At 37.7% G+C, this 14539-nt stretch overlaps 1 protein-coding gene across 3 annotated transcripts in view; it reads left to right on the top strand.

The window, feature by feature from the left end:
• Positions 1-886: 886 nt before the first annotated feature.
• The window catches only part of LOC121993244 (casein kinase 1-like protein 2), a 32880-nt gene continuing 19227 nt past the window's right edge, over positions 887-14539 (top strand). For 2 of the 3 annotated variants that reach the window (XM_042547959.1, XM_042547961.1), the window contains exons 1-5: positions 887-1311; positions 1439-1479; positions 5537-5836; positions 6274-6369; positions 6486-6556. In XM_042547959.1, coding sequence (XP_042403893.1) covers positions 1236-1311; positions 1439-1479; positions 5537-5836; positions 6274-6369; positions 6486-6556 — 584 coding nt within the window. In that variant the 5' untranslated portion in view covers positions 887-1235. The remainder of the gene's footprint in view (positions 1312-1438; positions 1480-5536; positions 5837-6273; positions 6370-6485; positions 6557-14539) is intronic. The other variant, XM_042547960.1, reaches the window with a different exon arrangement.

The raw sequence follows: 14539 nt of genomic DNA, 5'->3' as shown, positions 1-14539 counted from the left end.
ATTTTTTCCTAAAATTAATTTAAATAAACCATCCGTGCTAATGTACCTTTGGTCCCTTCCTAATCCTTTCTATAATTTGTACGTCGGATCCAAGTAGCAATCTGGTCAAAATTTGGATGCGATCTCTTTTAAATTCATCTTATCAACTTATGCGATCCAAGTAGTGTATGAGGTATTGTCATAATAAGATATGTGATTCGAATTTCGGTAAAGTCGAAATAAATACATCTTTTATGTACTAGTCACTATTCCAAAGGTTAGTAGCCGTCCGTAATTTACCTCCTCCGTGTTGACCTTGAGACGGGTTAGCGGAGACGCTGAGGGTGAGCGTATTTACCTTTTTTACCACAATCTTACCACTTATGTTATAATTTTAGATTAAGTCAGGTAGTCAGAAGCTGACGGGGTGGACATGTCATCTCTTGCTCGACACTATATAGTCGGTCTATTGTCGGTGCCCTTCGACCATTTGGCTCGATCTAAAATTATAACCTAAATGAAAAGATAAATTCAAGAAAAATCATAATTAATTTTGATAAGTTTCGATCGTGATCTAACGTACAAATTGTGTACAAATTGCGAAAGGCACCAGCAGAGATCTCCTGGTCCGCAAATTGCGGACCAGGGGATGGTCCACTGATCTGGACCTTTAATTTGAATGGATCCCATCTTTAAATAAGTAGGGTTTATTCAAATCAAAGGTCCACATGTAGTGGACCATCCCCTGATCCGCAATTTACGGACTAGGAGATCTGCTCCCGAAAGTCACAAGAAAGAATCAACGATGCACATGGGCTCTCCTAGGCTGCCCTTCGTGCTAGTGCAGGGTAAGCTTATCCGGTTCCGAAGCGACAACTGCGGCCCCCCTCCCCATCTAGTCCGTGTTCGTGTACCCAGCCCCGATCGGCAACGTTCTAAGAAAAGCTGTTCTTTTGCCCACGCCAGAGAAAGTGAGCGAGCGATGGCAACGGCTTGCCTTGCCTCCTGCCCCTGTTGCGACTGGATCACGTCATCTTAGGATCACGACCCCTTCCTCCCGTTCCCTTCCCCCACCCGAAAACCCTAATTTTTCAGCGGTTTCGGCCCATTTCGTCGCCACTCTCGTTTAACCGAAGGCCCACTTCGCGCGCGACGTTGATCGGTCGGTCTCTCTTTCGTTGGGTGAAAAAGGCGTTTTTTTTTGCTCCCAGGGTTAAGGGTTTGAATCGGGTGGGGGTGGTCGTGGCTTTGGTGGGATGGAGCCTCGCGTTGGGAACAAGTTTCGCCTTGGTCGCAAGATCGGAAGCGGTTCGTTTGGCGAGATCTATTTAGGTATTTGTGTCATATTTCTGGATGTTTGCCCTCGATTCTCTTGAGCTTCTCCTTATGGATTTTCTGTTTCTACAATTCTTGAAGTTTGCTCTTTTGAAGGTGTTTCTACTTGCCGTGTTGTTTGCAGGTACTAATATCCAAACCAATGAGGAGGTCGCAATTAAACTCGTACGTATTACTCCTGTGATTTAATGAGCTTATGCTCTTGGAATGTTGGTTTAAATACCTACTCTTTACTGGATTTTGTGATGCACTTTTCCTCTGTTTACATTGCTGTTGGTTAGTTGGATAATTTTAGCTATTCGTTTGATAATTATTGTTAATATCAATGTTCTTCTGATTATTCCTGAGAGTGACTCTTGTCCTTCTAGATATGTTGGGTATTGGCTAACATATTTAATTAATGTTCACTCATTTAACCTCATAAATACAACATCAACAACAACAACCAAGTTTTTTCTCGCTAGATGGGGTCGGCTGTATGAATCCTTTTACGCCATTCAGCTCTATCTTCTATTATATCATCATCTATATTTAAATAAATTTTATTTTATTTTATTGTTACTAACCAAATCTTTTTTGGTATTTATCTTCCTCATTTGATATGCATGTTTATCATAGTATCATATCGCCTAACTGGAGCATTTATTGGTCGTCTAAGTCCATGTCCGTACCATCTTAAACGTGTCTCTCGGAGTTTTTCTTTAATAGATGCAACTCCGACTTTTTCTCTAATGTTCTCATTTCTTATTTTGTCCATCCTCGTATGTCCACACATCCACCTTAACATCCTCATCTCTATAATTCTCATCTTCTGTTCATGTGCTCGAGTCACAGTCCAACATTCAGCTCCATATAACATAGCAGGTCTAACTGTGGTTTTATAGAACTTACCTTTGAGTTTAAGAGATACTTTACGGTCACATAAAACACTCGACACTCCCCTCCATTTCATCCATCCTACTTGTATTCTATGTAAGACATCTCTCTCAATCCCTCCATCATTTTGCAAAAATGATCCTAAATATTTAAATCTTTCGATTCCGGGCAACTCGTCCTCTCCTATCTTAATAATTGTTTCATTACTTCTAATATTACTAAATTTAAATTCCATATATTTTGTCTTTAATCTACTAAGCTTAAAACCTTTCCCTTCTAGTGTTTTTCTCTAAGATTCTAGTTTAACATTTACTCCTTCACGTGTTTCATTTACCAAAATAATATCATCTGCAAACAACATGCACTACGGCACTATGTCTTGAATGTGCGCAGTGAGTTCGTCCATAATTAGTGTAAAAAGATAAGGACTTAGAGCTAATCCTTGATGTAACCCTATCTTTATTGGAAATACGTCAGTTACTTCGCCTGAAGTCTTTACTCTGGTTGTTACATCCTCATACATATCCTTAATTAGTTCAATATATGTTACGCTAACACCTCTCTTTTCTAAAATTCTCCATATAATTTCTCGTGGGACTCTATCATAAGCTTTTTCTAAGTCAATGAATACCATGTATAGATCTTGTTTTTGCTCTCGATATTTTTTAATTAATTGTCTAAGAAGATGTATAACTTCTATTGTCGACCTTCCAGGCATGAACCCAAATTGATTTTTTGTCATTGTGGTCTCCTTCCTTAATCTTTTTTCTTTTCTTTTTTTTATACCCCTATAGTTTGCACAATTTTGTACATCTCCCTTGTTCTTATATAAGAGAACTAGAGTGCTTATCCTCCATTGATCAGATATTTTTTTCGTTTTCAATATCATGCTAAATAATTTTGTAAGCCATTCAATACCTTGTTTCCCTAAGCACTTCTATACCTCTATCGGAATATCATCTGGTCCAACGACTTTTCCATTGTGCATTTCATTTTAAGTTTGTTTTACTTCTGAAGTTTGAATTCTACGATAAAAATTTAAATTTCTATGCTCATTTGACTTACTTAAATTATCTAAATTAAGTTGGTCACCTAAACCTTCATTAAAAAGTTGATGAAAATATCTCTTCCACCGCTCTTTTATTTCTCCATCATTTACTAATATCCTATTACATTGATCTTTAATACATTTTATTTAGCTAAGATCTCTTGTTTTCCTTTCTCTCAGTTTAGCTATTCTATAAATGTCTCTTTCCTCTTCTTTTGTATCTAATTTTCGATATAATCGGTCAAAAGTTTCATTTTTTGCTTCATTCACTACTTTCTTAGCTTTTTTCTTAGCTATTGTATATTTTTTTAAGTTTTTCTCGTTCTTACAAATATATAATTCCTTATAAGCTATCCGTTTTTCCTTCATTTTCTTTTGTACTTTCTCATTCCACCACAAAGATTCTTTACTTAGTGGTGCATGTCTCTTTGACTCACCGAGTACACTTTTAGCTATTATTTTCAACTTTGATAACATTTTATCCCATGTTGTATTAGAGTCATCGTATATTTCACCTAATGCTTGTACTTCTACCTTCTCCTTAAATATATTTTGCTTCCCATCCTTTAACTTCTATCACTTAATTTTAGGAATCATATATATTTTCTTTCTATTGATATTATGTTTGTGGCGTATATCCAATACTACTAACCTATGTTGGGTAGTTAAGCTTTCTTTAGGGATGATTTTGCAATCTTTACAAATCTTTCTATTCTTCTTCCTAACCATAAGAAAGTCAATTTGCGATTTATTATTTTCACTTTTGAATGTGATTAAGTGTTCTTCTTTTTCTTAAAAAACGTATTAGCTAATATAAGGTCATATGCTATCGCAAAATCTAATATAGTTTTCCCTTCCTCATTCCTCCCCTGTGTTCTCTCATATTCCTCATTTTTCACTCCGACATGCCCATTTAAATCACCTCCTATTAAAATCATTTCATTTGGTGGAATATTTTGTAATATTTCATCTAAGTCCTCCCAAAACCTTGATTTGGTAGCTTCATCTAATCCTACTTGTGGTGCATATACGCTAATTATGTTCATAGTTTCTTTCGCCATTATTATCTTAAGGGCTATAATTTTATCTTCTTTTCTAACTACTCGGACAACTTCATCTTTTAACAAACTATCTACAATAATACTCACTTCATTTCTTGCTTTACTCTTTTCAGTGTACCATAACTTAAAGCCCGAGTTCTCTATCATCTTTGTCTTCTCATCTGTCCATTTTATCTCTTGTACACACAAAATACTAATTCTTCTTCTAATCATCATATCTACTACCTCCATTGATTTACCAGTGAGAGTTCCTATGTTCTATATTCCAAATCTTAGATTATTAGTTTTCCTATCATATTTGTTCTTATCCAACCTATGGTGTGAGAACTCTTGCCTATTTAACACTACACCCAAGTTCTCATGGAGATGTAGCAGTCCTTGTTGAGACGTTACAGTCGGACCCTGTAACGCGAACTCTTGCATATTAAGCACTATACCCGAGTTCTGGAGATGTAGCGGTCCTTGTCGAGACGTTACAGTCGGACCCTGCAACGCGTTCCTTCTGGGGAACAACTTAGCATTAGCATGATAGTTTAATGAATCCATTTATTGAATATTTGCCATAGTTTTGACGCTGGCTGACAACCTAACGCAACCCTCCTCCTTTATCCGGGCTTGGGACCGGCCATGATCGGTCGTCATGGGCGGAGTTCATTTAGCCTCATAAATGCCATTAAGAAATGTCTTTCAGGTTACTGATATTTTGCTAAAAGTCATGTTATATGAATAATGAATAAAAGCCTTTTTGGTTGGCCTTTGCGTCATGAACTAGACTTGCAGAAGTGCTTTCAGTAGGGGCAGATTTTACTTGGCAAACTTCTGTTAGCTGCGTGCAAGATTGTCAGATTGGTTTTCCTATATTGACACGAATGAGGTTCCATGGGCTAAAATCTAAGACTCAACCCTTAGAGTTTTATTAACATTCACAAAGTAAAATAAAGTAATAAACATTGTCATGGAGCCTGTGGAGCAAGCTTCCATGATTTTAGCTAAACTTTGTTAAACTTATGATCTAATCTATTGATTTTAAACTTTTGTTTGTTTAGTTAATGACAAGATTTAAGCTTATATTTGGATTATGTGTGAATCATGGAAATTATTTTACTTGGTGATTAGTGATGATTTATTTTAACAAATAATTTCCTTTCATCTCTGTGGAGCAAACATTCACAAAGTTTTATTAACATTGTCAGGGTTTGAATATTTTTTTTCATTGCTGTGTTTTTCTATTTAACAGGAGAATGTCAAGACTAAGCATCCTCAGCTGCTTTATGAATCAAAGCTGTATAGGATCCTGCAAGGAGGAAGTAATGGAAAATTTGCTTTGATTCATGCTTCAAGCAGTTTTCAAGTCTCTTCTCACTTTTTTTTTCCTATTTCCTCATCAGCTGGAATTCCTAATGTGAGATGGTTTGGTGTTGAGGGTGATTACAATGTTCTTGTAATGGATTTACTAGGACCAAGTCTTGAAGACCTGTTCAACTTTTGCAGTCGTAAGCTGTCTTTGAAGACTGTTCTGATGCTTGCAGATCAAATGGTATACCATTTATGCAGCTTGTGTTTCTCAATTGACATGATAAAATTGCAACCATACTTTCTGTTGTTGGAACATGCTTAGTTAATCCTTGCAACTGCCATTATAATAGGTTTTTTTTGCTATCTATACCTAAAATATTACTTATTTCCTCAATTTTCCCTCTGTTTATGTATGTGAAATTTTCTTCTCTTTGTGGATGTCTATCATATTCTTGCTTCCCCTCTGCAGAGTTAAGGTCCTTCACTCTATTTTGTCAATCATGGGACAATGTCCTTCAATTGAAATATCTTATGATAACCTTGTTTTATTGCATTAAAATCAATACTCTTAATATTTCGCTTCAATAGATTGAACATTAATTGCTTTGATAATTAACTTTGATCTGAATATCAAACGCCTTGTTGTAGTATCTGACTTGGTTAGGTGTCTTGCTTTAGTTAAATCGAGTGGAATTTGTGCATTCAAAGTCCTTCCTCCACCGAGACATTAAACCAGATAATTTTATCATGGGTCTTGGTAGACGGGCTAATCAGGTCTGTGATTTCTTCTTTTCATTTGCACCACTAGTTGGGTTTATTCTTCATTTTTATTTATACTGCTTATTGGTTCTATATTTTGCTTAGTAACATATTTTTGCATTTCTGAACAGGTATATATAATTGATTTTGGCCTTGCCAAGAAGTACAGGGACACTTCAACTCATCAGCATATTCCCTATAGGTAAGATATACTTTAATTCATGAGAACAATTTTTGTGCTATTGATGTTTTATTAATGTTCAAAGCCGGCAGACATGTAAAAATTTAGCTTATTGCCTTGAAGTTTATTTACAAAAGAAGCTACAAACTTAGTGAAATTTCCAACGTGTAATCTATTGTCTCTATCAGTTCATTGCTAGTAAAGATGAATTTTAATTGTGATTTTTTGTGAAAATTTTTAGTTTATTTGTCTTTCTGGTATCAAATATGATTTGCGTGTAGCCACCCACTAAACTGAAGCAGCAAGGAGATGGTGTGACACATCTTAAATGTTAGTTAGTGGTAACATGGAATTAAATTTGTGGGACTAAATAAGATGACGACATGTCTTCCCACAAAAATTTATTCAGAGTAGGGAACTTACAAAGTTTTAGAACACTAAGCAAGCAGAACACTCAAGTAAGGCTCAGGTTATGCCTGAATTCCTTGCAAGAGTTCTTCTTATAGATGACGCTGGGTGCTTATTTGGGCCCATCATCACGTTCATCAGTAAGAAGATAAGAAGGAATCTAGACATGTCTTCTTAAAGCTAAGATAAAAGCTACTTTTAAAAGTGACTTAAAGTAGACTTAAAGTAAAGTAGTTTGGACAGCTTGCAATAATTCTTCTTTATGTAAAGTAAAGTTGAGTAGTCGTAAATCATTGGGTCCACCATGTTGCTGCGTCAAACTTTAAAGTTCCTCATCCGGGATACGCAATCTTGTAGTAGGTATGCTGCTTGTGAAAGCTGATCATCACACTGTTTGACAGCTGGATACCGGTCATTCCACCAGTTGTCTTTTCCTCTACACCTATTACATTCCTGACGCTTTAGTGAATGGATGAGTCGTAACTGTTGTAGTGCGTTAATAGCTTGCATTCCTGCTCGTTGCTCCAGTTGATGCATATCTTCTGAGATTTGATGGAACTCATTGAGTTTGACTGGACGGCAATGACGTTTATTAGACTCCCGTTGGTACTGTTCAGCGAGGCTGAGAGGGCTTTCAGGGCCTTGATCAACATCTCCTGGGCCTCCTGGTTGGCCTTCTTCTCTAGCTCCTTGAGTGCTTGTGGTACCAAGGCTAACCTGCCCAAGTCTTGTTCCGGCCATTCTGTAAAAATTAACACCGAAATTAGATGAGAGAGAGAGTCGGCTACCTGGTTAATATGTTCAAATTTGACTAAGGGTCCAGCTCCAGTGATATAATCAGTAAATGAGAGCCATCGTACTCTTGATGGTTTGTGATTAGCTGTTTCCCAAAGAAACTTATAATAGCTTGACAATCAGTTCTTATCAGAAGTTCAGTTTTGTCAAGAAAATAAATCTTCAGAGCTTCCATTGTGTTTTGAACAGCATGAATTTCAGCATCAATGGTTGATTTGGGGGGGTTAAATTTCCCACTTGCATATGCACAAATTTTTTCTGAGTTTATTGAGTCAAATTTACTCTTTTTCCATTTACATATACCTCCCCACCCATCCATGCACCCATCAACTTCCAGAATAATGTAGCATTCTGATGGAGGTATCTCAAGATCTGGGAGCTGCTTAACCTTTTCTTTTATCTAATGTATCAGATCCCAATCTTGTTGATTTAGCTTATTCTCACCATTAGGTGAGGTTTTGGCATATAGAGGTCCCAGAAGTTTTCCTAAATTAGGAATATAGTTTCTGGCATAATTTAGAAACCAAGCCAAGACTGCATACCTTTGGTAGTTTTGAGTTCATTGTCCTTGAAGTCAGCAATTTTTGAGATTACATGCGGTTGAAGTTTAATTTTGTAATTTCCAATAATTGCTCCTAGAAATTCAATTTCTGATACTGCAATTTTCATTTTTGTGGGGCTTAAGACAAGCCCATTCAACTGGCAAATATTAAGCATGCGCTGAAGGTGTTGTTCGTGACTTTTCTCATCAGGGGAGAAGACTAGAATATCATCAATATAAACAGCAATAAAGTCTTCTGTTCCTTTAAAACATAGATCCATCTTCCTTTGAAATATTGCAGGGGCATTTTTGAGACCGAATGACATAACAAGCCATTCATATAATCCATCGGGTACCCAGAAAATGGTCCATTCTATTGAGTCAGGATGCATGACAACCTGATGAAATCCGCTTTTAAGATCAAATTTAGAAAATATACAACTATTGCTAACCTTTTTCAAAATGGTATTGATACCCGGGAGACTGTATTGGTCTTTATGAGTAATATCATTGAGACGTTTATAGTTGAATACCAACCTCTCCTTCACTTTCTTTTCTTTTCTAGTTTCTGGATCAATGGTGGTACCTGAGTTAACTATGATGGCCGTTGTTCTATGCCTACTTTTGCTGGGCCGAATAATACCCAAATCTAATAGGGCCTTCACATGTTTAGAGAATGCTTCCTTTTGGGCTGGAGTCAAGTGCTTCAAGGGCCTATCTTCAATAATAAACTCAGGGTTTTTAATATCCAATTGGCACAGGATTTTATTCTTCTGCCAATGCTGGAGAGGATCCTCTCCAGTAACTCCTTGTTTTTTCAACTTTTGTAATAAGGGACCAAATTTTTGTTCAAATGTTGAATTAATCCTTCCAGAATAGATAACCATTTCTTTGATTTATATATACTCTTCTTCCTCCAGATCAAGCTCCTCAATAGCTGCATTCACAGATGGTAACGTGTTGATAGTAGTTAGATTTTTGTAAAAAGTTACAGTGTTACCTTCAATTCGGAGTCCTCCATGCATTGCTCTGATAAAATTACATCCAATAATAAATTGGATGTTATCTCCTAATATCATCGGAAAGCTGTAAGTGTAGGGTATTCTGAAGATATTGTCTCCGATTGTCATACGTCCATTTTTGAGCTTCATCTTGGCAGATTGTTGAGAGTTAATACCACTGAAATTTACCACAAATGTATTTTATTCCAAGGCACCTTTTGGAACAGATCTTTGATCTACACAGCAAGTTGTTGCGCCAGTATCCAAAATTGCTTTCAATTTGAACTTTGGAATACCTGGGATATCAATTTCCACAGTTAAATTATAGAGCATGTTTTTTACTAACCGTGGACTCGATGTAGTCGCAACTGTTTCCTCTATAAGCATGTCGACAGTTTCCTCAAGTTCTTAGAAATCTTTCTGCAAGTCTTGCTCTAATTGGAAGGCTTCCCACTGTGATTTATAGTATGCAATCTCCTCCTTTAATCGTTTAATTTCCTCTTCGCACCAGATAATATAGTTTCTTTGTTCCTGTATCAAATTCATCGGGTAAAATGGAGTAGAAGGTGCATGAGTTACGGGTACCTCTTTGTTGAAATAGTATGGTCCACACAGGTTGCATACTGTAAGATAGCAGTCGGGGCAGTGTATTCTCGCCCTTTGAATAGTGATCCTTTTACAACAGGTACATATATGCGATTGTGGTGCAAGAATTTTTTTATTATACTTCCATTGATGCAAACAGTTTGACTGTACATCTGTTAGCTTGATTTGCTGTCTATATCCTCCACCTACTAATCCAATCATGTATATGGAGTTTAATTGCAGGGATTAAATAGAATGTTGTACCTCACAAATATCATCTTCTCCTTCAGAGATACTATAGATAGCATCGCTCTGAGCTTCTCCTTCTTGTACAGATAGGATGTTATAATCATCAGGAAGGTCAAGTTGCTCAAAAATAACAACTCTTTTGACATTTCGTTTTTCATTTGGGCAATCCTTTGAATTGCTATTTTGACATATATTCAACCAGTACTTTATCGGAATCAAGATAGGAATTGCTTCTCGTCCCTCGGAATCGCTGCGTGTTTCCTTCTCGTCCACCAGTGTACTCATCCGCAGTCTTCGTCCCTCGGTCGCACAGCGTGTCGACCTTCTCGCTAGCTGCGTCTCTTGCTCCCCGAGCAATCTTCCGCTCCGGCTTTCGTCCCTCGGAACCACCGCACGTTTCCTTCTCGTCCACCGGGGTACTCTTCCGCACACCTCGTCCCTCGGACGCACCGCGTGCCGTCCTTCTCGCTAGCTGCGTCTTCCGCTCGAGTACCTGTGCTCCTAAGCTCCTGCACTCTTAGACACAAGGTTAAAACAACGCATGACCTAACTTAACTTGTTGATCACACCAAAACAACCTTGGGGTTCCAACAATCTCCCCCTTTTTGGTGTGATCAATCCAAGCTAAGCTAGGGTTACAAATAGACATAGAATAAAAACAATTTATTGCAATAACATGCAACATGATAGAAAAAATTGAATTTCAAAATTTTCAAATTTTAATTTTCAATTTTCTACCTCCCCCTAGACTTATACTTTCCCTTCTCCCCCTTTGATCACAATAAAAATGGGGTTTCAAGAAAAACAATCTAAGAATTTGACACTTAGAAAAATTATAGAAATCTATTGTAATGTTTTTCGGAGAAAAAATATTTTTCAGTTAAAGAAAAAAAAATTCTAAGTCAAAGAATGACTTTTGAAAAATTTCTAAGTTTTCACCAAAAATAAATCTTTCTAAGCCAAAAAAATTATGCAAGAAAATTTAAGAAAATTGATAGCATTAAAAAAAATTTCTATGCATTTATTTATTTATTTTATACTGATACTTATATCATCAAGTTTTAAATTTCCATTTCAATTTTTCATAACTTCTCAAATTACACTTTTTCAAATTTAAAGCCACAGATATTAAACATGCAATAATTTGTATCATGTTAATTTCTGTTATTTTTTGATTTTCTATTTCACAAGAATATTTCAATAACTTAAATCCTAACTTGATAAAATTTTTCGACAATATAATTTGTAAAAGTTCTTTCGGCAATGTGCAAAATTTATTTGAAGAAATATTTTGTAATTTGCAAGAATTTTTTAACAAAAATTCTAATTTGCAGGAATCTATTAATAACAGATTTCTTAATCTGAAAAACTTTTTCGATAACTCAATTTTTAATTCGCAAAACTTTTTCGAGAAGGTAATTTGTAATTCGAAAAAATATTCGAAGGAAGTTTTCGACAATTTTTCTGATTTGTAAAATTCTTTTGATAAAATAATTTGTGATTCGTAAGAATCTTTTGTCAAAGCATTTTGCGATTCGAAGAATTCTTTCGATGAATTAATTACTTGTTCAAAAGGTGGAGACCATACCTGACTTACCTTGTCAGTAGTTGATTCTCCCCCTATCGATTTGCTTTCTTCCGAAGTCTCTCCCCCTTCATCGATGCTCATTTGGGATGAGCTTGTAGCTTCGGGATGTACTTCGACTGTTCGGGTTGTCTCGGTAATTTTTTCCGTCTCGGATTCTTCTGATGATGGCTTGATGTCTATTGAGGGGACGGCTTCAACCGGTTCTTCGTAGAGTTTTAAGAACTTTTCCCAAAGTTCTTTTGCGCTTTTATATTCTCCGACTCTGTCGAAATCTTTATTTGGTATCGCGCTTAGAATGTGAAACTTTGCCCTGCCGTTTGCCATAAACTCGTCGCGTTGCTTCTCGTTCCAGAGGCATATGTCGATCTTTTCTCCGTTTGCTTTCTTTGGTGCTTCATAACCAGATTTCATTATTAAAGAAATACCAATATCAGAGTTAAGAAATACCTTCATTTGTTGCTTCCAAGAAACAAGCTCCCCCTTGAATGCTGGTGGGTAGTCGCTAGCTCCAGCCATCGTTTTGTTGCTTCAGACGGCGGTTAGTCCTTCTGAGGCGTCTCGGCTCTGATACCACTTGTAGGACCGTTGCGGCCAGCTAGGAGGGGGTTGCTGGATATCCTGCTAACTCAAAAAGAAACCAACCCTCCTCGAACTCTTTAAGCTAACACTTGCATAAATAAACTAAACAGTAAATTAAAAGCATAAAGAGAAAGCGAGGCACAAAAATATTTACTTGGTTACAACCGATGTGGTTGTTAATCCAAGGAAGATTAAGCTCAATAAAACTCCTTCAGGCGGAGAAGCCTCTTACAATGTTGAAGCGCAGAAAATAGAAGCTTAGACTAAAAGAGAGCGTGCAAGCACTGGATTTACAATCAATGAGTTCGTTAAAACGCTTCTGGACCAAGGCTATATTTATAGCCTTGGTCGGGGCGCCTTGAAGGGTTCCGGGCGCCCTGGGGGGATAAAACTTATCCCCCAACGTTCAGATCGAGTCAAAACTCGATCTGGTCAATTTTACTGCTCAGGGCGCCCTGGAGGGTTCCGGGCGCCCCGGAGGGTTCCGGGCGCCCTGTATTGCTCCGGGCGCCCCGGAGCCCAAAGTCAACAGTTGTTGACTTTTTCGTCCGGCACTTCTTCTCTGGTTCAGTCCCGCCTCGGTCCGGTTCTTCTCCTCCGGATCCGCTCGCTTGGGTGATCTCTGCCATCCGGAAAAGGGCTCACCCGAACCCAACTTCCGGCCTTCTCGAGCAGCCTTCCGCTCCGGCTTCTCGTCCCTCGGAATCGCTGCGTGTTTCCTTCTCGTCCACCAGCGTACTCATCTGCAGTCTTCGTCCCTCGGTCGCACAGCGTGTCGACCTTCTCGCTAGCTGCGTCTCTTGCTCCCCGAGCAATTTTTCGCTCCGGCTTTCGTCCCTCGGAACCACCGCACGTTTCTTTCTCGTCCACCGGGGTACTCTTCCGCAGCTCCTCGTTCCTCGGATGCACCGCGTGCTGTCCTTCTCGCTAGCTGCGTCTTTCGCTCGAGTACCTGTGCTCCTAAGCTCCTGCACTCTTAGACACAAGGTTAAAACAACGCAGGACTTAACTTAACTTGTTGATCACACCAAAACAACCTTAGGGTTCCAACATTCAGGACCCTCGAATTTCTAGCCAATATATGAACAGCAACCCCCCAAGGCCAGATTTAAAGGAGGAATGAATAATGAATTATGGACTCTGCCCTCAGCATAACAACAAAGTGGGGCACTCTTCGTTATTCCTGAGCAATTAAACTTATTTGATGATGCCTTTTCAAGATGGGAATCAATTACAAAAAACTTCGTGGCATCACAAGCTTTCTCAGATTCAAAAGAGAAAATAGAGTTTATTGAAAACTTATTGGGTGAAATGGAGAAAATCATATGGATACAATGGAGAATGACATATTCTACTGAATATGATGCTCTTATCTCTATTAGTGAAGGTCGTGAAGGAACACAGAATATTCTATCACAAATGAGGCGAGTATTCTCTGCAGAAGACCCAACTCAGGGTTCAACTGAAATTCAAAATTCAGCCTACAGAGATTTAGAAAAATTGGCATGTGATAATGTTAAAAACATTATACAGTATATCAATGATTACATGCGATTAGCATCAAAAACTGGACGCCTCTTTACAGGACCTGAGCTCTCGGAGAAATTCTGGTTAAAAATGCCAGGAGACCTTGGAAACAGAATCAAGGCAGCTTTTGAAGCTAAACACCCTGGTCTAACAGTTGGTGTTTTTCCAAGAATTATTTTTGTTCATAAATTTCTTGAGCAAGAATGTAAAGATGCAGCGTTTAAACGATCTTTGAAGGATCTATCATTCTGCAGCCAAATTCCCATCCCAGGATATTATCAGAAGACTGAATCTGGATCTAAGAAAATGGGAGTTCGACAATCCAAGACCTACAAAGGTAAATCACATAATACTTATGCCAGAATAGAAAAACGCAAGCATTTGTTAAGAAACAAAAAATGCAAATGCTATTTATGTGGTCAAGAAGGCCACTTTGCAAAGGATTGCCCAAATGAAAAACGAAATGTCAAAAGAGTTGCTATTTTTGAGCAACTTGACCTTCCTGATGATTATGACATCCTATCTGTACAAGAAGGAGAAGCTCAGAGCGATGCTATCTATAGTATCTCTGAAGGAGATGATGATATTTGTGAGGTACAACATTTTATTCAATCCCTGCAATTAAACTCCATATACATGATTGGATTAGTAGATGGAGGATATAGACAGCAAGTCAAGCTAACAGATGTACAGTCAAACTGTTTGCATCAATGGAAGCATAATGAAAAAAT

This window comes from Zingiber officinale, chromosome 6B (assembly GCF_018446385.1).
Source record: "Zingiber officinale cultivar Zhangliang chromosome 6B, Zo_v1.1, whole genome shotgun sequence".
Lineage (NCBI taxonomy): Eukaryota > Viridiplantae > Streptophyta > Magnoliopsida > Zingiberales > Zingiberaceae > Zingiber > Zingiber officinale.
The sequence above is the reverse complement of the archived record's forward strand: the minus strand, read 5'-3'. Positions and strand labels throughout refer to the sequence as shown.